Raw genomic sequence first — 22,753 nt, 5'->3', positions numbered from 1 at the left:
GGCATAATTTTAATCTACAAAACCTTTAAAGAAAAACCTTATCTTTATTTTATATCTGATTCATTTTAAAGCATTGCTTTTGTGCTTTTGAAATGGCTCATTAAATAAAGGTTCTTTCTACCAAGCCTGGAGACCTGAACTAAGTCCTGTATCACACACAGTAAAAGGAGAAAACTGACTCTCAAACATTGTCTTCTGACTTTTTAGCAGAAGGTGAAAAACAAAACCCTCATAGTTATCAATATGTAAAATGTCTTAAGGCTATCCTTGACAAGCTAAAACAGTAATAAAAAATTTTAAGTGTTTTCATTTTTATTTTTCATTAAAAGAAAAATCTTGGTAAAAATTATTTTTAATCTTTTATAAGATGGAATCAAAAAGGTAGAATGAGCCAGTTTTTAATGCATGCTGTATATAAATTACTCCACAATGATTTCATTTCTAACCATGGAAAAAATAGTAATGGGGTACCATGGCTGGAATGCTGGCAAGAGTGGGTGATGAGGTTTAAAAAAAAAGAAAAGAGCAGGAAAAAGGTGCTTGACTCTGACCCCTATGCAATTTCTGCTGCAAACACATCTAGTCAGCTAAAATTGCTCGTTAAAGGGGAGCAGAAGAAATGCATCTTCCAAATTGAATGCTAGATTTACAGGCCGTTTAATACCAGCGACCTCTCAAACACTAATGTTCCATGAGAGTCATCAGCTGTCCCTTCAGGTCTTTTATCACTGCTTTTGTCAAGCTATCTGTTTAATTGAAAGAAGTTAATTGAATGAAAATGATCAACTAAGTTTGTATTAATATTGCTAATGGAACTTTCTTCTTGGCCATGTTTGGAGAACTATGTCAAGCTAGACTTTAGGAAAGACCCATTAATGCTTGCACTTAACCTGATGGGCTAATTAAGGACTGCTTATTCATCTTACAAGTCCATGAGAGTCTCTCTGCAGCCCATCCTGCCTGATTTTACAACACATTTCACTTAGAAGCATAAGCATTAGCAGTAGTGAGAGTAACTGATAATGTTTTGATTGCACAAATACAGGCCTAATGCATCACTAAATTCATAATTTGTGCAGACTGGTGTGATACATGTTTGCACAATTTATTTTAATCACCTTTTTCTCTGTGTTTCTAAGTAAACCTTAAAAGTTGCCTGCCGAGCCCTTCCTTGAAGATGGGCTATCTTGCACCTTTTCTAGCTGTCTAGAATAAACTATCTCACCTACTTCAGACTTGGAATGCTTGTGTAAGTGTTCATGGATTTGAACCATATGGTAACATGTATGTTTTCTTATCTATGGGTAATTAAGCTCTGGGTTCTTTGCTAGTAACACTTCCCTTAATGTAGGACCCCAGGTTTTGTGTACACTGGAAGATAAAATTTTACTGTTCCTACTGGATATTTTATAATTTTGTATGACAGTCTTTGGGGCTTAGAAATATCTGAAATTAATAATACTATATGAGATTTTTTTTTATCCTGATCTTATTTTGTTTTGCTTAAACATTAAATAAAGATTTTGTGGAGCCAAATGCAATAATGCATGCTAGTGATCCCAGCTCTCAGCTTGCTAAGAATGATTTACAAGCGTTCTAGTGAGTTCAAGGTGAATTAAGCAAGACCCTGTCTCAGGGAAGAGGTAGGAAATCCTGCTTGGTGCGTCTTTGTGTCTGACTACCACTTTTAATGGGCCCTAGCAAAGGCAGTAGGTCAGGGAGGCAGGCCCATCTACATGCATTGTGTGCTATGGTAGATGATTCTTGCTCTCTGATGTATATGGAAGTGGAAGAGAAAGATTGAACTCAGGGCTCTGTAAGCATAGACTGTGCTACATCTAAAATCCTAACACTTCGCTTTTTTTTTTTTTTAAATATTTGTTTTATATATATGAGTATACTGTAACTGTCTTCAGACACACCAGAAGAGGGCATCAGATCCCATCACAAATGCTTGTGAGCCACCATGTAGTTGCTTGGAATTGAATTCAGGACCTCTGGAAGAGCAGTCAGTGCTCTTAACCGCTGAGCCATCTCCCCAACCTGCTCCCACTTTTTTTGATATGGGATGGGTTTAGCTTTTTAAATTGTGTTTTAACAAAGACCTTTGACCTTAGAATAGAAAGAACATGTACCCCACCAATTTTACACCACCTGCTAGACTCTATAGTCTAGAAATCATACAAACCAGTATGACTCATGAGTGATGATCAGCTGCTGTTAGTGTTTCTTTCTTTCTTTTTTTTTTTTCTTTTTTTCTTTTTTTCTTTTTTTCGGAGCTGGGGACCGAACCCAGAGCCTTGTGCTTGCTAGGCAAGCGCTCTACCACTGATCTAAATCCCCACCCCACTGCTAGTGTTTCTTATAGGAGAAAATGACATTTATATCAAATAGGGTGTTGTCACTTTTTCCTAAAAGCAAGCATTGTCTGTCCATTCAGTGGTAGTGATTCTGTATGGGAGGTGTTAACTGTTGTCCCTGTACAATGTCTGTACCATTTATGTGTACTTCAGTACCAAATTAATTTGAAGCATTCACAGTAAAATCACCAAAGGGGGTAAAAAGCATTTGCCATTAATTTCTTGCTTTTTGTTGACTGACAGAATTGCAAACACTGAGGCTAGGCTTTTTACTTCAGAGCAGACCATTTTCATTTTCCAGTCAAAGACCATCTTGAATTGAGAGGCTTTGTTGACTGGTTACAGAACATAGAATCTAATTGCTCAAAGTCATCTTTACTTGTCACCTTAGGAACTGAGATCCATTTCTAACCTCTGCACCAACACGGTTAAAGCATGTAATGCATTTATCAACTTTATAAGCTTCTTCTTGAAGTATAATTTATGGCTATAATCACTTTAACCCCATGGAGAAGCAGGAAAACTTACTTGCTATATCTTTGTACTTGGCTACCACATTTAATGGGCCTTAGCAAAGACAGTGGGTCAAGAAAGCAGACACATCTATATATATATTGCCACATAGAAAGGAGAGTGTGCTAGATGATTCTTAACCTCTTGATTGTTGCTTTATATTTTCCATTTGAAAGAAAAAAATATTCTGGGTGTGGTGATGAATCTGGTACATCTCAACACTTGGAAGACTGAAGCAGGAAGATTCTGAGTTTCAGGCCAACCTGAAATCTGTACACATTTCTTAAAACCTAAGGCCAGTTTGGTCATGGGACAGAAAAACAAAGTTGAAACTTGACTTTTAGCTTCCTCTCTGCTGACTAGCCCTCATACTATATATAGACTTAGTCAAAAGGCCATATCCTGTGCCATAGTGGGAAAGCTACTGCTCTTTGCTAACTGAACATAATGTATAAAATCACATTACTGGGGTTGGGGATTTAGCTCAGTGGTAGAGTGCTTGCCTAGCAAGCCCAAGGCTCTGGGTTCAGTCCTCAGCTCCAGGAAAAAAAAAATCACATTACCTTTTAAATACCAGCCTATAGAATAGTGCTGTTGTCAGCTTTGGTCAGAAAGCTTCTCATTGCAGTGATCAGCAATTAGTTCCAGAGACTTATAACTGGCCAAATTACTAAGAATAAATGACTCATAAATGGGACAACCATACCTGTCTTAGGGTTTCTATTGTTGTGAAGAGACACTATGACCATAACAACTCTTATAAAGGAAAACATTTAACATGGGGCTGACTTACAGTTTAGAGTTTTAGTTTTGAGTTTTGCCATTATTGTCGTGGCATGCAGGTGCTAGAGAAGTAGCTGGAAGTTCTACATTCACATCAGAAGGCATCAAGAAGGGAGTGCCACTTGGGCCTGGCTTGAGTATTTGAAACTTCAAAGCGTACCCACAGTAACACATTTCCTCCAACAAAGCCACACCTACTCTAACATACCTCCTAATAGTGCCACTCCCTGTGGGTCTATGGAGGCCATCTTCATTCAACCCATCACAATATCCAAGGCTGTGGCGCATAGTGGCAAGAAAGGGAATAGGTGTGGAATGCTGATTTTTCAGGCATGACATGGCTGCTACATTTTTTTAAAAAATTATTTATTTATTTTATGTTGTGAGTACACTGTAGCTTTCTTCAGACTCATCAGAAGAGGGAATCGTATCCCATTACAGATGGTTGTGAGCCACCATGTGGTTGCTAGGAATTGAACTCAAGACCTCTGGAAGAGCAGTCTGTGCTTTTAACTGCTGAGCCATCTCTCCAAACCTGGCTGCTGCACTCTTGAACTCATATCAGCTATGCTTGTCTTCACAATGTTAGGTCCTTCAATAACCTATCATTGAATGGGTAGGGCTCCTGAGATAAGATTTAAAATAGGCAATTCATGAAAGGGAAAAAAATTTCCTTCACTGTTATAGCCACTGGTAAGGTGCTCATGATTCTGTTACCTATCATCTGTGCTCCTGTTAACAACTGTAACAAATCTTGCTGGAATACACACACACACACACACACACACACACACACACACACACTCACTCTCTCGCTCTCGTTCTCTCTCTCGCGCGCGCGCTAAATCCCCAACCCCTACTTATATTTTTTTAAAAGTTGTTTCATATTTATGTGAAATTGGCACTTGAAGATGGTATAAATGATATGTGTTTACACATTTATTTGGGGGAGGAACATGCTACAGCACATGTATGAAGGTTACAGTACAGCTTGTGGGAATTGGTTCTCTGTGGGTCCATGTTCTGCCTCACCACAATTGCGGTTTATGAACATAGCTGGGGAGGTGTTAGGCTACAAATATAGCCTAAGATGGGTATCCCAGCCTGGATGAGAAATAGGAAGGCAGGCTGATGTTCCCAAACTCCTGGATACCCAGACATTGCTGTGAACCACAAGGAGTCAGGATTGGGCAGTGGACTGGCATTGAACCTGGGGCCCAGAATCTGGCTTAAGTCAGGGGTGAGTTGTCTGGAGTGCAGAGAGGTCTTCTGTAGGAGACTTAGGTTACATGGCTCTGTATGACGAAGGCTTTCCCCCACATCAGTTCTTGATGAGTCCTTACTTGTTCAAAGTGTTTATTGATAGTGGAAAATAGTTGTATACTTACTCAGGGTGGACCAGAGATTAAATATCTTTTTCAGGAAGGAATGTCCAAGAAGGACACTTGTGGGCTAAACCCTAAGGGTCAGCCCATCTAGATACCTCATTAGTATGCAGAACTTTGTGCTCTGTGCTACCTGGCTTCCTGATCCTCATGTTGGATGTCATGATCACATGCTCCAGGACAGGATCCTGGTAGGGAGTAGATGAAATGATATGAGAATTTACTGTGGTTTCTGAATCTATTCAACCTTCCCAGTTTTTGCCTGACGACACAGTTCCACTTGCCTCACAGTTCTCTACTTCTGTCTTGTGGTTCCTTGGGAATTAGGCTCTTGTCAGTCTTGGTAGTAAGCACCTTTATTTACTGAGTAATCTTGCCAGTTCTACAAAGCATATTTCTAGATTTTTTTTTTTTTTAAGATAGTACTGGTAGATTTCTTTAATCTTATCAATTACTTTTGATCCCAGATCAATCCTGAAAACTCTCAGGTCCCCAGGTAATTTGTAGGCCATCTTCCAAAGGAGCTTATGGTATGCCAAAGCAGAGCTAATGCTTTAAGAACATTGAAAGGATACACATAGCTGTGATGTTGCAGTTGGAGAGAATGGCCAACCTGAGAATTACACCAAATAGGAGACTGTAGAAAATTGATCAGCTCTAGAGGCACAGGCAAGGTATGTGGGGAAAAAATAGAGATTTAATAGGGTGCTGATTCACTCACATCTCTCATGTGGTATTTCTCAGAAAAACTAATTCAACATAGTAACAAGATGAGCTTAATTACAGCCCATGTGAGCTATACACTGCCAGGATTCTGTCTTAAAAATTCTAGCCAAGGGACTAAAGAGATGCTTAATGGTTTTGAACACTTGTTCCTCTTGCAAAGGACCCAGGTTCAGTTTCTAAGCCCCACATGGTATCTCACAACCACCTATAACTTGAACTCCAGGAGATCATGTGCTGTCTTCTGACTCCCAAGGATACCAGTGCACGCATGGTGCGCATGCACACATGCAGCTAAAACACTCATGCACATAAAATAAATCTAAAGAGGGTGCTATGAAAAAAAAGAATTCCAAAATGTGGTCACGCAGGCATGTAATCATTGACACTTAGGAATTAGCAGGAGGATGTAGACTGAGCTGTATGTGACCTTGCTTGAAAAAAAAAATAGAAAACAGTTTTACTCAGTTTATAATAAGTAAGTGTGGGGGGGGGGGTGGGTAACGTGTTGTGTGGTAGCTACCCCTAGAGACCAGAAGAGGGCATCAGATCCCCTGGAGCTAGAATTAGAAGTGTTTGTGAGCCACTTTATATAAGTGCTGTGACTGAACTTGGATCCTTTACAAGAAAAGGGAGTCATTCTTAATCATTGAGCCATCTCTCCATTCCTCAGACCCTGGCTTCTTGGGCTGTTTTGCTTTGCTTTGCTTTGCTTTGCTTTGCTTTGCTTTGCTTTGCTTTGCTTTGCTTTGCTTTGCTTTGCTTTGCGTTTTCCTCCTCTTTGGTTTTTCAAAGTAGGGTTTCTTTGTGTTACCCTTACTGTCTTGGAATTCTATAGACAAATCTGGCCTTGAACTAGCAGATCCACCTGCCTCTGTCTCCCTGGTTCTGGGATCAAAGGTATGCGACAGCACCCTGTGACTCACAGGTTCCCTTCTGCTAGGAGAGAACGGACCTTTGTTTATTTGTTTGTTTGTTTGTTTGTTTCAAGACAAGGTCACCTGACCTCATTTTTTAAAGAGTGTGTACACTTAACATTGCTTTTCTGTTTCTTTTGGTAATCAACTGGTTCTTCCAGCATGTTCTTGTAGTCCCTAAAGGAGGCTTTTTCTCACATCCATTTTATCATGTAGACAAACACCTGCGTCTTATCTGGTTAATGGTGGAATGCTCTGTAATGTGTTAGTCACTGAGTTTGTATGACACTGCCCTGTTCTTTCTCTTCAGGTTATCACCAACCTAGTGAAAATGCTGAAGTCTAGAGACACGAGAAGAAATTTCTGTCCTCCAAACCACTGGCTGTCAGAACAAGAAGATATCAAAGCAGATAAAGTCAGTGGAAAATTTCCCTAATACTTTTCATTACAGATAGGTTCCTCAGCTTTTGTATTTAAAGGGAATGTAAGCCTTTTTAAATGCTCTAACTCTTCACTTAACTTTGAGGATGTATCAATGTTTTAGGCAATGCTAACTCTTAGTCAAAGGACAAAATTCGTAGCAGCAGCATTGGCTTAGACAGTATCCTGATAATCATTATCTTGATTGTATTGTTATTGCCTCAGGTTGTGTTGAAACACAATGATTTCTATTGGAGTTGAAAACAATTTCAGTTTTAGTATTCCTACCAATAAAAGTATGTTCATTAGTTAAAAGAGATAGGTTTTATCCTAGGTTGTCTGAACGGGCAGACAATTGATTATTGCTAAGATTTGAACCTAAAGCAGACTTAGTCTTCCAGATCATCAGGAAGAGTGCACATTAAGTGCTCTCAGAGAAAGTCATGAATGATATGTTTTAGAATCTTTGAGAGTGGAAGGCAGTCAGGAGATAGAAGTGAGACAGCGATATAGGTGCAGCAAGAATCCAAGACAGGAGTACAGCAGGACATTGGAGGTATGACTCTGTATTCAGGGACAAGCCATCTTCAAGCTGAGGCCTTCAGCTCCACCCAGTGACAGAGTTTGCAAATGGTCAGCTCTTGCAAAGTGAAGAGCTCCAAGCCCAGATGGATGACTCTAGGCAACTTTTCACCAACACAAAAGGACTTTAGCATGGTGGTAGTTCTAGGTTTGAAGTGTGATGACCTGTGACCACCACAAGAGGCTGCTGAGGCATGCAGAAAGGTTAGGAACCCCTGAGAACCTTCCTCCTAGACATGTACACTGTCCAGGGAACTCTGAATAACACTGAAAATAGCTGCATGGTCTGGCCTCATATAGTAACTCTACAAGTTCATAGCGGAAGAGGAAAAGAACTCTATTCATAAATTTTATAGAATATGAAGGGGCCATATCATTTTGAAACACTTCTTGAAAGAAATAGTAAATATTTGACATGCCTCTCTAAGGCTATCAAGATAGTAGTGATGTCTTCCTGTTTATGCATTTCTTCCACCTAATGGGTATTTTGTGGGTTCTAAGAAGAATGTAACATGCCACCACACACATTGAGCCTGTTGCTCTAACTCTCTTCTGGTATCTCTGCATGTAGTGAGTACATTACAGAGCATAAAGAAAAGCTTATTCCTTTATTGAAAAAAAATTACAAAGACCAAAAAACTAAAGAATTAGAAGAACTTACAGATTAAAGAAAAATCAATTAATTTAAAAAATTTGTTATTTTTAAATGCGATATGCTTTGTTTCATAATTATATCATTGTTCAAGTATTCAAAGCTAAATTATGCAAAAAAAAACAAAAAAAAACAAACAAACAAAAAAAAAAGAACCAAAGCTAAATTATGAGAGCATGATAGGCAGCCTGGACTGAACAAGAATAGACAGTCAGCTCCTTAGGTGCTGGGACGAAAGAAAGTGCTGACAGCAATTGGTTCCCATAGGTTACCCAGCTCTATGTACCTGCATCTAGACATGTGTGGCGATTCCGGAGGATGGGCAGAATTGGCCCACTGCAGTCCACCCTGGAAGGTAAGTTCTCTGTTTGTACTTCTTTTCACCAGGACGATACTCTGTAGCATTCACTCCTTTTACTGTTAACTCTGTGATTTCTGCTGAACACCACACATAGTATCTTCATCATCACTCCAGTAAAAGTCACCTTGTGTGACCCTGGTAGACAGGTAGAAAATGATTGTTATCTCACCTTTTCTGAAAGGTAGGGCTCTAGGGCACACAGCAAGAGACACCTGGGATTCTGTGGATCATAGCTGTTTCTTTTGCTCACTCTGCAAAATCCCTTTGAGTAGTTATGCCGTGTGAAGAACATTTGGTTATTAGTCTTTGGTGAATATGAATGTAGCTGCTGTTATTACCAGTGTGCAAGTATGTGTGAGCATAAATAATGGAAGAATCTTAAGTCACTGCAGCCATGCGCTTACCTATATAAAAAGAAAAGAAAACTGCAGGACTGTTTTCTGAAGTAGCTGTACAACCTTACATTCAGACCAGAGATACTCTTTTGTGCACTAGTACTCTGTATCTCAGCCAGCACTTGGGATTGTCATGTTTTGGGTTGGTTGGTTGGTTGGCTTTTATTTCTTTTATTTCTGACACCAGGTCTCACTGTGTAGCCTTAGCTGGTGTAGAGATTTATCTGTCTCTACCTTCCAAAGTACTGGAATTAAAATGAGAGACCAAATATTTTGGGTTTAGACCTCATCTTAGGGAACCTGACCTAAGTTTGAACTCAAGTAAACTCACAGGCTGGTACCTACCACCAGTCTTCAAGTTAAACCTCCAGCCCCAACAAATCTGCACCACCAGTTTATAAGCCCGCCCTTGCCTAACAACCACCAATCTGGTGGAAAGCAGCATTTAAGATTGACTCCCAGGGTTGGGGATTTAGCTCAGTGGTAGAGCGCTTGCCTAGCAAGCGCAAGGCCCTGGGTTCAGTCCCAAGCTCTGAAAAAGAAAAAAAAAAGATTGACTACCAACAGCAGGCAGTTATGCTAAAGCCCACAGTAGCTCTCCAATCAGATGCTTGCCAGGCTAGACACACCTCTCACTGCTTCTATAATAGAGCTGTGTCATGATGAGGCTCTTTGAGCTTCTCCACTGGAACTGTCCTGTGGGTTGATGGTGAGTTAAACCTGAGCTCGGGCTTATAAATAAAGACCCTTATGTGATTACATCGAATTGGCTTCTGATTGGTCCTTTCGGGGTTCACAGCTGCTTCCTGGTACTACAAAAGGTGCCCCGGGATGCCCTCCTGGGGTTGTTGTGTTTGAAAAGGTTATTTTATGGCTGTGATGTGGCCATTGCAATAATGGATAGTGGCTGGAGTTGTCTAGTTCTTCGCATACTGGCATGGACGAGGGAGGAAACTCATAGCTTCACAGTGCCTCAGCACTTAACATTTGGTGAGGAAGTAGGCGTCATTTTCTTCAGAAATGATTGACTGCCCATGCTCCAGTAAATAACTTCCTACGTTCCTATAAGAAATGCTGGTTGAACTCAGTAGATCACACACACACACACACACACACACACAAGCAACGTGAAATAGGGAGACCAGTTGTGTGGTGAGCAAGAGTAGGCGGAAGACAGGAGGATAATGGATCATGAGTATGATTTACCATACACTGTGTACGTGTGTGAACTGTCAAAACCTTTTTAAAAGTTAAAAAGGTAGAAGACCCACAGGGGCTATAGCAGTGATAAAGCACTTGCTTAACCTTGCCCTCACCAGCTAACTAATAGTATTGAGTGTTTTGCTTGCTTAGTTTTAATTATTGCATTTGGAGATTTTTTTTATATGTTATGGATATAGTTTCTTTATCTGTTTTAAATTTACCACTCTGTGGCTTGTCTTTTTTTTTTTTTTTTTTTTGAGACAGGGGGTCTCTATACAGTCCTGATTGTTCTAGAACTCACTCCCAACTCACAGATATCCCCCTGCCTCTTCCTCCCAATTGCTGGGATTAAAGGTGTGTGCCACCACTGCCCAGCTATGAAGGAATCTTAAACTGTTAAGAATTACCCAGATTTTTCTCTTTTTCATTCAAATGAGTTTAAAGGGGTTGACTGTGATTCACTGTACCAGGCTGTTTTCTCACTATTGAGAAAGAACAGGTTCTAAGTTTGCTATATACCAATATAGTCCCACTAGCTATACAGCTTTCTCTTGGGCAACTTTTGACATGCTCACATACCTATCCTCTAGGAAAAAGCAGCTTTTCAGGAACTTCCACTTTAGTTCTGTCATCCTGAGCCTCATAGCTTGAGTGCTAGCTATTTTGTGAGTGAGCTTACAACTGAAGATGGTCACCCTTTCCCACTCTGTATTTGTATCGCTTACCTGACTAGAATGACTTCCAATTTCAGATTGGGCCTAGAGGGTATTTATGTTCGTGGATATAGAGATAGATGGAATCACTAGGTTAGTTCAGATCCTTAAAATGACTTTAAAAATCCTGATTTTAGTAGCTGGCAGTGAATGGAACAGATGGACTAATTAATGAGTTTCAACATGTGTTGCAGTGGGTCTGGAATCCCCACCCCTGTCTGTGTCTGAGGAACGACAGCTGGCCATCCTGACAGAGCTGCCTTTTGTGGTTCCATTTGAGGAGCGAGTGAAGGTATGCCATTCAGACCCTGCGATGCTGACTGAGCACTGTTAAAGTGAATGCACCACTCTTTGAGATCTCCCATTCATTTCATTCTTAAAATCCAGCCAGATGCTTCTCTGTATCCATGCTTTCCCTTGTAGCTAGCTGAGCAGCCTGTTAGACTAGAGAGTTCTAATAGTGGGACCTAATAAATGTTGTTTAAATTATCAAAGTCTGCATTGTTACTAAAATTGCCAGTATTTTTGTAAAGGTATTTTGTTTACATTCATTAAAAAATTAGTATGACCATCACTACTTTGAAATGATGAATGGTCCTTGCCAGATGATTTTGAAAAATGTTTAAAAGTTTGCATATATGTTTCCAGTTTAATTTGGACTGTTCTGTTTATACCAGAAATTTTCTTGAAATTGCTAGGTTCTTCTCTTAGGTACTGGCCAAAAAATATTTTCCAGGCCTTCATTCTTTGTTCTGGGGAAAAGCAAACAGACCAAAAAATGGTCTGACAGACCTAGAGCTTCTAACCATCCTAATACAGTTCCTCATGTTGTGGTGACCCCCCCCCCCCATCCCACCACCACCAAACAATTAATTGTAAGTTTGTTACTATTAAGAATTGTAATGTAAATATTTTGAAGATAGGGATTTGCCAAAGGGATTGCCGCTCACACTTTGAAAATTGCTGCTCTAAGTGTTCATAAAAATAGCAATCCCTGCAGTGCGTGGTGACACAGGCCTTTAATCCCAGCACTTGAACAGGCAGAAGCAGGTGGAGTTCTGTGAGTTCAGAGGCCAGCCTGGTTTTGAGAGCTGTTTGCTGTTTCTAAAAGCAGAGAAGTTTGCCTGCTTCTCTGAAGCAGAAAGAAGAAAATAAGTCTACCTGCCAGGCAGAGTCAAGGTAGGTCAAAGCCTGTTGGCAGATTTACTGGCCTGCTGAGGTATGGAATGATAAGAAGAGGTGCACTTGAGGATCAAGGGGAGGGGCTGAACATTCTGTTAACCTTGATGGAAGGAACAGGAAAGCCATTGGATGGGAACAATGTCCTGTGTATATTTTAAGAGTTGTTTCTGTTAGCTTGGGCTTTGCTTCCCATGGTACTGTGAAATTACACAAAGGCTAAGAAAAGTAACTCAAGGGTGCTGGCTGCTGCTACTGTGGTATTGAACAGCAGTCCTTCCAAATCTTATTTTTGGCTTTGCATCTTTTTCATGCCTTTTCTATCTTTAATCCTCGCTCTCCTCTCAGAGATTAGTGCTGGCAGACCCAGCACAGCCAGGGATGTTGCACAGAGAAACTCTTGTCTTGGAGTAAAAACAAACCAAATAAGCAAACAAATGCCAAAACACCATAGTACCCAATTCCTGAGCTCTAATGTACTTCAACATTATAGACATGTGAATTTTATTCTTGAAGGAAGCTTCACTTCCCCCTAATAATAATTTTGATAGTTTGCTCGTGTGTGTACATGTGTATTCTAGAGTTTGTGCAGAGGTCGGAGAACAACTTTTAGAAGTTCATTCTTTCCTATCATGTAGGTCCCAGACTGAACTCAGGTCATAACTCTTAGCAGAAAATGCCTTACATCTCAACACCCTCCACCTGTCTAGATTTTTAAGAAATATTTAATAAATGAACACATACTATGACATGAGTCTTTCAAAACTTACAGTAAACAGGGGAAACAACTTTAGAAATACTTTTAAGGGCTGGGGAAATTGCTGAGTGGTTAAGAGCACTGTCTGCTCTTCCAGAGGTCCTGAGTTCAATTCCCAGAACCACATGGTGACTCACAACCATCTGTAATGAGATCTGATACCCTCTGCTGGTGTGTCTGAAGACAGCTACAGTGTACTTATATATAATAAATAAATAAATCTTTTTAAAAAAGAGAAATACTTTTAAGTACTCTTTTCTTGAAAAAGTTAATATTTGCTACCTTGTATATAAAAACTGATGTCAGAGTTTATAGAAATAAAGTTAAAACATATTTAGCAGTTTTGTTTAGATTGTTTATACTTACACCAGCAAGTCTTTTTGGCTCTAATAACCTTACAACTTACTTTTTTTAAAAGATCTTTCAAAGGTTGATTTATGCTGATAAGCAAGAAGTTCAAGGAGATGGGCCATTTCTGGATGGAATCAATGTCACTATAAGGAGAAATTATATATATGAAGATGCTTATGACAAACTTTCTCCAGAAAATGGTAAATACATATTTTTTCCTCTGTGTACCTGTATATGTTAGCAGAAACTGGGGAAATACTATAGAAAAATAGCAATTATTGCTGATCATAGTGGTGTACACCTTTAATGTCAGTACTCTCAAGGCAGAGGCAGGTGGATTTCTCTGACTTTGAGGCCACCCTGGTCTACATATCAAATACCAGGACAGCCAAGGGTATATAGTGAGCACCTCTCTCAGAAAGAGAAATTCCATTGAGCTGCTGCTGGGTGTGATAGTACATGCATGCCTTTAATCCTAGTAGTACTAAGAACCAGGGCTGTGGGCATGGGTGTGTGGGTGTGTGAATCAGCCTATCTTTCTTTCTCCCTCCCTCCTTCCCTCTCCCTCCCCCCTCCCCCCTCCCCCTCTCCCCCTCTCCCTCTCCTTCCCCCCCTTCTCTAAGGAGGGAACTTAGGTAAGTATTTTACCACTGAGCTGAACTCCCGGCCCTCTGTATGATTTTTTTTTTAACTTAGATATAGTAAATAAAACTTAGTAATATGAGCTATCAAGTAGTATTCCTAAAATTGGTAAGTATCACAACAAGCATTTTAGATTACCAATTTTTTCTTTTAAAGGTAACCTTTTGCCTTCATTATGTTATATCTTCTTCATTTTGCTATCTATAATTCCAAAATTGCAGTTAGCACCCATTTCTTTCATTCTGGTGGTGTGGTGTTCTTGAGACAGGGTCTCTATATAGTCAGGCCTGTCTTGGGAGTCATAATACTCCTGCATCAACTTCCTGAGTGCTATGATAATGGCTTTGTAGTCTCTTTTTCATATACATGTGTGACCAGTTGTTGGCCATATTATATTAAAATGTGCTGTTGCAATCTGTATTTATTTTTAAGAAGTGCTCAGTAACAGTACTTGAAGAAAGCTGGACTTCAACTATCTGAAAGCCAGTGACACATGTTTTATCTTTTAATACTTGACACTCAAGGTTAAATGCTGTATTTCATAACAATGGTCTTACATATAACCAGTGTTTGATCAGTACTCAGAATAAAAACTTTGTCACCTTAGGTCCATTGTACAGATTTAAATGGAAAATCATAGTTGTTTCTCTTTGAAGGGAGCCATTTAATTTTCTCTAAGGAAAATCTCAGTTTGTAATAATTTTACTGCCCGGCTAAAGAGCAAATGATGTCAATTAGATTATAGTAGAAGGAAACTGGAGCCAGCAGTATCCTGCCTGCTGTACTCAGCAAGTGTTCTTTTACAGAACTTATATTTGTCATTTGAACAGTGCAGTGTTTTCTCAAGCCCCATGTGTTGAACCGTTTCAGTTCAGGTCTGAGATCAGGATTTGTTTCCATATATTATGGATCAGAGAGATGAACATAGGTACCTGGGACCTCTAGGAAAGTATTCTCTCCAAAATCTAAGCATCTCTTCTTTGGAATCCTATAGCAGCTCATAAGTCAGTCCTCATTCTTACTGTGCGATCTAACTCATGTGCCTCTCCCATTTACCTTAGCTAAGCACGCTCAGCAGATGTTCAGGCAGTACCTATTGAAGTTGTAGCTGAGTCCAGGGACATGTAAATGATTGTCATGGCAGGAAGGCTGATGGACTTTCTCAAGAGGTGAAATGGGAGCCAGAATGTTTGGGGAAGTTGATGGGTAGGGTATGGGGCCTATGTCTAACTGCATACCCATCTCTGAGGCCTCTGTAATGTTGGAGTGTATGTGAACTTTTCAGCCAAAGCGACTGCTGTGTACTTATAGGCTATTTTAGTCGAACTTAAAAATTTTCAGGACTGATTTAGTTCTTAGGAATAAAGTATTTTTTAAACCATGGATAAAGGTTATGTAATACTTTGCTAGACAGATAATCTCAGAATATTTAATTTGCTTACAAGGAAAGGTTTGGACTGCTGTATTAACTGTTCATTTACATAAAGTCAATTGATGTGATTATTTCATTTAACATCTAGTTATTAAAGTCAATTCTTCTTAAATGTAGCTTTTATTCTCCTGAAATAATTGTCATATGGAGGCTTATTGCCTTGTCTGCTAATGTAGGTCTAGTCCTGGAAGCTTCTAGCTGCCATACAATCTTATCTAGGCCTAGAATGTTTCAGCCTCTGAGACTTATTCAGAATAAACTCATCCTTTCTAGCTCTTTCTAAGCTCTGGCTGGCTGGTTCATCTCAGCTGTTCTGGCTCAGAGTCTGGCTTCTCCCTTGGCCTCTGCTTGAGTTCCTCTGCTTGGCCTCACACTGACTCTGGCGGTCTGTCTTCTCGCTCTTCAGTCTGTCTCTCTGTAATTCTCCCAGTAACACTGATTCCTTTCTCTTTATTCACTTCTCAAGTAGCTTCTCCTTCCTTTCTCTTCTCATGACAGAGGGGTATTACATGTTCTGTCAAATCTTTCTCTGATTTGTCACTTTGTCTGCCACTCAATTAGATATCACTTTTGTGTTTAATTTTTCTTACTTTTTTTAATTAGAAATTTTTATTAAATTAGTAAATTAGCAAAAAATAATAAAAACAAGAAAAATTGATTGCACAGAAAATAACTTTGAAAACATAGAAAGCATGGATACCATATCAGAATATAAACCTATAGAGCATATATGATGGCAAGAGCTATATAGCATGGTAATATTAAAAATGGATAGATAATTTGCATTTCAAAACTGAAAATATGAAAGTACAAAAACTGCAACAAAGTTGTATGTAGAAATCAAAATATAAAAGCAGGGACCAGATGTATAGAAAGGTGTGATTTTTTTTCTTTTTTTTTTTTTTTTATTAACTTGAGTATTTCTTATATACATTTCAAGTGTTATTCCCTTTCCCGGTTTCCGGACAAACATCACCCTCCCCCCTCCCCTTCCTTATGGGTGTTCCCCTCCCAAACCTCCCCCCATTGCCACCCTCCCCTCATAGTCTAGTTCACTGGGGGTTCAGTCTTAGCAGGACCCAGGGCTTCCCCTTCCACTGGTGCTCTTACTAGGATATTCATTGCTACCTATGGGGACAGAGTCCAGGGTCAGTCCATGTATAGTCTTTAGGTAGTGGCTTAGTCCCTGGAAGCTCTGGTTGCTTGACATTGTTGTACTTTTGGGGTCTCGAGCACCTTCAAGCTCTTCCAGTTCTTTCTCTGATTCCTTCAACGGGGGACCTATTCTCAGTTCAGTGGTTTGCTGCTGGCATTCGCCTCTGTATTTGCTGTATTCTGGCTGTGTCTCTCAGGAGCGATCTACATCCGGCTCCTGTCGGTCTGCACTTCTTTGCTTCATCCATCTTGTCTAATTGGGTGGCTGTATATGTATGGGCCACATGTGGGGCAGGCTCTGATTGGGTGTTCCTTCAGTCTCTGTTTTAATCTTTGCCTCTCCCTTCCCTGCCAAGGGTATTCTATACAGGTATTTCTATACAAGGTATTTCTATACATCTATACAGATGTATAGAAAGGTGTGATTTAAGCTCTAACATATAAATAAGTAAAGCTACTGCAGAAAAAGATTGGAAAAAAACTATTCAAAACTATACATGAAAGTTTTCTCAGAATTGTAAAATAGACATTCTTAAGCTATTTAGACCAGTAGCTTATATCCCAAAATGTCTCACATATTACAACATGCCAGACTCTCTAAATACCATCAGTGAATATGAACAGTCAAGAGAGAGGTAATGTTTTCTAAGCCAGAACCCAGCTTCCCCACTTTGCCATGCAGCCCAGCTTTAGAGAAACAATATTACAAATCAGAAAAAAACAAAATTAACATTTTCATTTAAGTATTCCCTAACAGGAAGGCATGTGTGCTACCATAATAAATGAAAAAATTAAAATTAAAAAACAAAGGGGACTAAGAGAAAACAGAGTCTATTGTAGGAAACTTTTAACGACCAAACAAAATCCCAGGACAGGAACAGAAGGAAATCTCAGCATGCGGCTCTCAGATATGTACAATGAACCAAGGAAAATCTGCAGATCTGAGAGGAGGAAGAAGGACTACTACTTAGGGTGTGAGGTGAGAGCCGGAGTCAGTTGAAGGATTAGCTGCTAAGTCAGCTATGGAGACAGGGACTTTACAGTTTCATTAGAGTTTAGAAAGAGAATTTTGTAAACTCACAAATGATGAGAATGTCCTCTTTCCAGCACTATTAAACACTACAGGAAATGACAGTAGAAATCATCCCAGAAATGAAGGAGAGGGTTGAGGACATGAAAATTAAAGGTACTGTGGATGGAAGGCTTGAAATTCCTTCATCCATTTCCAGGGAAATTTTGATTTTATATTTAAAGAAAAATATATCAGTATAATATGCAATAGTGTCTTTTAAAACAGGTGGTTACTCTCCACTCAGTGATCTTTATAATGCCAAGGAATAAATCTAAAACTCTTCAAGCATTGTTGCTCCTATGTTCAAGAGGTCTCCAGTCAACTCGAGAGCTCAGCATATGAAGCTGTGGCCTTACTGCTAACAGCCTGAAAATGTATGTTACTAGTGTTTATTTTCCTATAACATTTGTGGCTTCAGTTATGTTATCATTGTCTCCATATCTGTTTACATGTAAAACATTAAATATAAGCCTTATTAACATGTTGTAGTGGCACAAAGACTTTCTTTTACAAATCACTTAGTTCTAACACTGAATCTGGTAATTTACTGTTTTGAGGCATATCATTATTGATGAATTAGTTCCAGTCACAGAATAACATCAGAATACTGTGTTTCTCTTTACCTTTTAGATCTATTCTATTATCATTATTTCATCTAAAACAGTTTTGTCTCATATTCAAGGTTTCTAACTTCTCGTGTTATAGTGCCAGTTCATGGGAAATTAAAGTATTTTGTTAAATTTTATATTGTAATTACATTTAAATAGTTACTGAGTATGACTAGCAGTGTAAGGTCCCCATGTAGAGTGCCTAGTCTTACAGTGAGGAGACCTGTAGGACCATGGTGATTATAGAGATAGCTCATGTGTGTTGCAGTAAGAGCATAAACTGAAGCTCAAAAGAAAGATAAAGATTAATTTCTTGCTTCTTCTAGGGTGTAGTCTTCCCTTCTTGTGTTGGAGTTTTCCATCTATTATCCTTTGTAGGGCTGGATTTGTGGAAAGATATTGTGTAAATTTGGTTTGTCATGGAATATCTTGGTTTCTCCCTCTATGTTAATTGAGAGTTTTGCTGGATATAGTAGCCTGGGCTGGCATTTGTGTTCTCTTAGGGTCTGTATGTCATCTGCCAAGGATCTTTCTAACTGTTGAGAAGTCTGGTGTAATTCTGATTGCTTTTCTGGTGTGTTGGGGTATCCAGGACTTGCTGTGGTGGGAGAACTGGATTATGATGATGCCAGGTCACTTTGGTTTCTGTTGCTTAGGTTCTTGTGCTTGCCTCTCCCAACCTAGTTATCTCTGCTGTTAGCTGGTCTTGCTGTCTTTGACAGTGGCTTGACTGTAAGCCTGTGTGTCAGCACTCCTAGGAGACCAGCTCTCTCCCCATGGGATTTGGGAACCAAGAGCTGTGGTACAGAGTCAGCTCTGAGCACAGATACTATCCCAGACTGCTTTTCGGCTACTGGCTCCGGGAGGGCCCCTCTGAGCAGAAGTGGCGATCTCGCCTGTGCTCTCTGGTGTGTCAGCTCTCCTGGGATACCAGCTCTCTCCCAGCGGGATCTGGGCACAGAGAGCTGTGCCACAGGGTCAGCTCTGGGCATAGACAGAAACCGGAAGGATCATGCCCCAGACTGCTCCTTAGTCCTTGCGTCCTGAAGGCTCCGGGAAGATTTCTCTGAGCAGAAGTGGTGGTCTCAACTGTGTTCTCAGGTGGGAGTCCAACTCTCTCCCTGTGGGGTCTGGGTACCAGAGAGCTGTGGTACATGGTCAACTCCAGGCACAGATGGCTAGACATCACTTTCAAACATGGGTGCTTCCTTCTACAAACTAACTTTACCTTTGTTGTTTGGGATTAAAGTTGTGTACTAAGGGTGTGTGTATTCTAGCCAGAGGGACCAAAGGTATGTGCCAAGGCTGAGAGACATCACACCTAGACACAGATTTTTTTTTTAAGAACACAATCTGGAGGTTCACTGTGTGATGAAATATACTGAAACAATTCTTTATTGACGTTCATCTCAGAGGTTTTCTGAACGGTTTAAGCTAGCCACTTACATAGTCGATGGAGTGGAGCTTGGAGGAGCTAGTAACAAATGTTTATAGACTTCACCTCACCCATGGAAACCATGTGCATGTTGCAGTGTTACAGAATTCTGCTATAGAGAGAATGTGGAATAGTCTTCACCCATGAGTGCTTTGAGGACTGTGGGATTGTCTTGCCATAACCTCTGGTCCTGTACTCTCAGTAACCTGCAGCTGTGGGAGTTGGACAGCCTGTAGACTTGATGTCATTTCCTGAGAATACCTTCTTCAGGAAGTTGGTGTTATTTCATTTAATGTGCAAAATTGAGGACATTAGTTAAGGATAAGTTTTTCTTAGATTTTGTTTTCTTCCACTAAAACCTTAAAATAAAATCAAGTTGTACCTAGAAACAAGTACTGTCAAGATACCTGACAGGGTAGATTTTATGCTGAAAATATTTTTATTCAATTATATATTCTGATTTTCATAAGCAGCTTTCAGAAAGACCAGAATCCTTGACAAGTTATACTATGAGGATGGCCCTAGGAATCTAAGTTCTTTTGCATTGGTCCTAAAGTTTAAAGGAGAGGTTCAAAGATGACTAAAGGCAGCAATTTCTCATTCGGAGTATTTTCACACTTTAAACTTTTGTGAAATCCCTTGACAGTAAGTGTAAGATCTTATGTTTGGTAGCAAATAAATATTCCTCTTTCCTTCTTAAGATTGATTTTTTTTTTCAGAGAATAAATGGGCACAAATATCAAAATACATATTTTTGTATGGGAACTCTTAAGATTTTTTTTCCTAGGAGTTTATTTCAAACTTCATCAACATCATCATCATTATTACATTATTAAAAATTTGTTTCAGAGGGAGTAGTGTAGTGCATGTGCCACAGTGTATGTGGGAATATAGAGAATTCCCTTCATTAGAGATCAAACTTAAGTGGTCAAGCTTGGCCACAAGTATATTTACTGAGATACTTCACTAGCCCAGCCTTGGTAAGTTTTAAAATATCTTTTTTTATAAAGATGGCATTTTATCTGAAACTCTGATAGGTTTCGTTATTATTGTTGGATTTGAGGGCAAACATTAAAAATACATCAGTGCAGGTTCTGTGTGAGGCCACACCCTTCAAGATAGAGTTGTAAGCCACCTGACATAGTTGTTGGGAGTTACACTCAGTTCTTTTGTCAGCGAAGTATGTGCTCTTTTTTGTTTTGCCTTTTTTCAATATATTTCTCTGTATAGCCCTAGCTATACTGGAACTATGACCAGGCTGGCCTCAAACTTTAGGGATCTGCCTATCTCTGTCTCCCAAGTGCTGGGATTAAAGGCATGTGCCGCCACCACCCGACTTAGTGGAATGTACTCTTAAACCCCTGAGCCACCTTTCCAGCCCCTTATCTGGAATTTTTGTTAACCATATTTCATAATCAAATTAACCAAATTAGATGTAAACACCATGTTTGTGATTCTTCTCATGAATGTAGAGAAGACCACAGAGGAGCCTACCTGAATAGACAAGAGCCAAGCTTTTTAGGCAGCCAAGGTATTTTAAATGATGTGGGACCCATTATAGTATTAACCATGTTGATTAAATAAGTCATCCTTAGCCTTATAACGGCAACTAATGCTCTTTTTAACCTCAAAAGTTATGCAAACTTCCCAGCATACTTTCCCCAATGATAGCTACTATGTTACTCCTAGACAGGATGAAGAGCAAGCTGTAATCCTGATAAAGTAGATTTGTTTGCCAGATTCCTATGAGAGATTGGGGCATGTTCCTACTGTGGGTCCAGGGAGTACCTTTTCTCTTCCCTGCTCTGCAGGTGGCAAAGGTGGTAACCTTGGTGATTAGTTCTGTATCATATGATATCCTTTATCACTGATTCCTTTCCTAGTCTTTGGACATGTTAGTTGCTCCTGCCCCTCTTGTGGGAGATATTTAACTCTTTTCGTGTAAGCTCAATTCTCTTTGGGGGATAAGGGTTGTCTCTCCCAGCTGCCTATGTGGTTAAATTTTTCTGATTATTCCATATTAGTTAATATTAATAAATGGCATTTAACACAGTGTCTCTTTAAAATGACATTTTAAGTTTGTTCATTTGTTTGTTTGTTGTTTGGTTGGTTTTTAAAGACAGGATTTCTCTGCTTAACACACTGGCTGACCTCGAACTCACAGAGATCTACCTGTCTTTCTCCGGAGTACTGGGATTAAAGTCATGTACTACCATACCCAGCTTGTTTTTTGTTTGTTTGTTTGTTTGTTTGTTTGACATTTTGTTCTGCAAAATGAGGTTTCCTGAAACTTAGCAAATAATTTTTTGTTTTGAGTTTCTTGAGACAGGGTCCCTCTACATATCCCTGTCTGGAACTCTGTAGACCAGACTGGCCCTGAACTCACTGAGATCCTCCTACCTCTCTCCCCTTAATTCTGGGATTAAAGACATGTATTCACTGTGCCCGGCAATAAATACTTTTTTTGTTTTTAATCAGAGAAACCTTTCAACACAGAGTCAGTGACATGAAACTTGGTTCTTTTGAAAAGAAAGGAGATACCTGTCGTCTTCAGAGTCTTATTTCCTGTTACATAACAGAAACATCCTTATCAAAACTTAAAAGTCTGCTGTGTCGTAAACCAATTCACTCCTTAAATGATCCCTAAGACCTGCAAACTTTATGAAGTGTGTATCACAGCTGTCAGAGTGATAAACACACTTGGGTTTCACATATTCAACAGAACTGCCTAATGTATACTATGTCCTTAAAGTCATTAAAATCCAGCAAAGGTGGGTAGTTAAAGGCTCAACTAATTCTCAGATTGAAGGCATGGAAGTAAAAGTTCACATTTACATGTCCAAAAGCGAGGATATTACTATAGGAAATAAACAGCTATGTATATATTTCCACCACAGGTAGATAACAGAGTGGTGCAAACGATCTCAGTAGTTTGCTTTTTGAGCCTGCTGTGGAAACTGACTTGGGTCCTTTCAGATCAAAAGGACAGTATCTTCAGCTTCTACTCAGGCTTGTCTTTGATTGAAACTGCTTTGTGAATCTTTCAGTGATGAGATCTATGACGAAGTTGTTAGGACCATCCCCTCTTGCCTATCATATCACTCTTGTTGCCGCC

The 22,753-nt window shown here is 39.6% G+C and overlaps 1 protein-coding gene across 2 annotated transcripts in view; it reads left to right on the top strand.

Annotated features, from left to right (window-relative positions):
- Window positions 1–22,753, top strand: part of Ube3c (ubiquitin protein ligase E3C) — a 101,297-nt gene that overhangs the window by 45,260 nt on the left and 33,284 nt on the right. For both annotated transcript variants that reach the window (NM_001427087.1, XM_087657916.1), the window contains 4 exons: window positions 6,992–7,096; window positions 8,603–8,690; window positions 11,202–11,299; window positions 13,362–13,494. In NM_001427087.1, the coding sequence (NP_001414016.1) occupies window positions 6,992–7,096; window positions 8,603–8,690; window positions 11,202–11,299; window positions 13,362–13,494 (424 nt within the window). The remainder of the gene's footprint in view (window positions 1–6,991; window positions 7,097–8,602; window positions 8,691–11,201; window positions 11,300–13,361; window positions 13,495–22,753) is intronic.

The sequence above is a fragment of the Rattus norvegicus genome, chromosome 4 (genome assembly GCF_021556685.1).
Source record: "Rattus norvegicus strain SHRSP/BbbUtx chromosome 4, alternate assembly SHRSP_T2T, whole genome shotgun sequence".
In the NCBI taxonomy this organism is placed as follows: Eukaryota; Metazoa; Chordata; class Mammalia; order Rodentia; family Muridae; genus Rattus; species Rattus norvegicus.
This window is presented reverse-complemented; position numbering and strand designations above follow the sequence as displayed.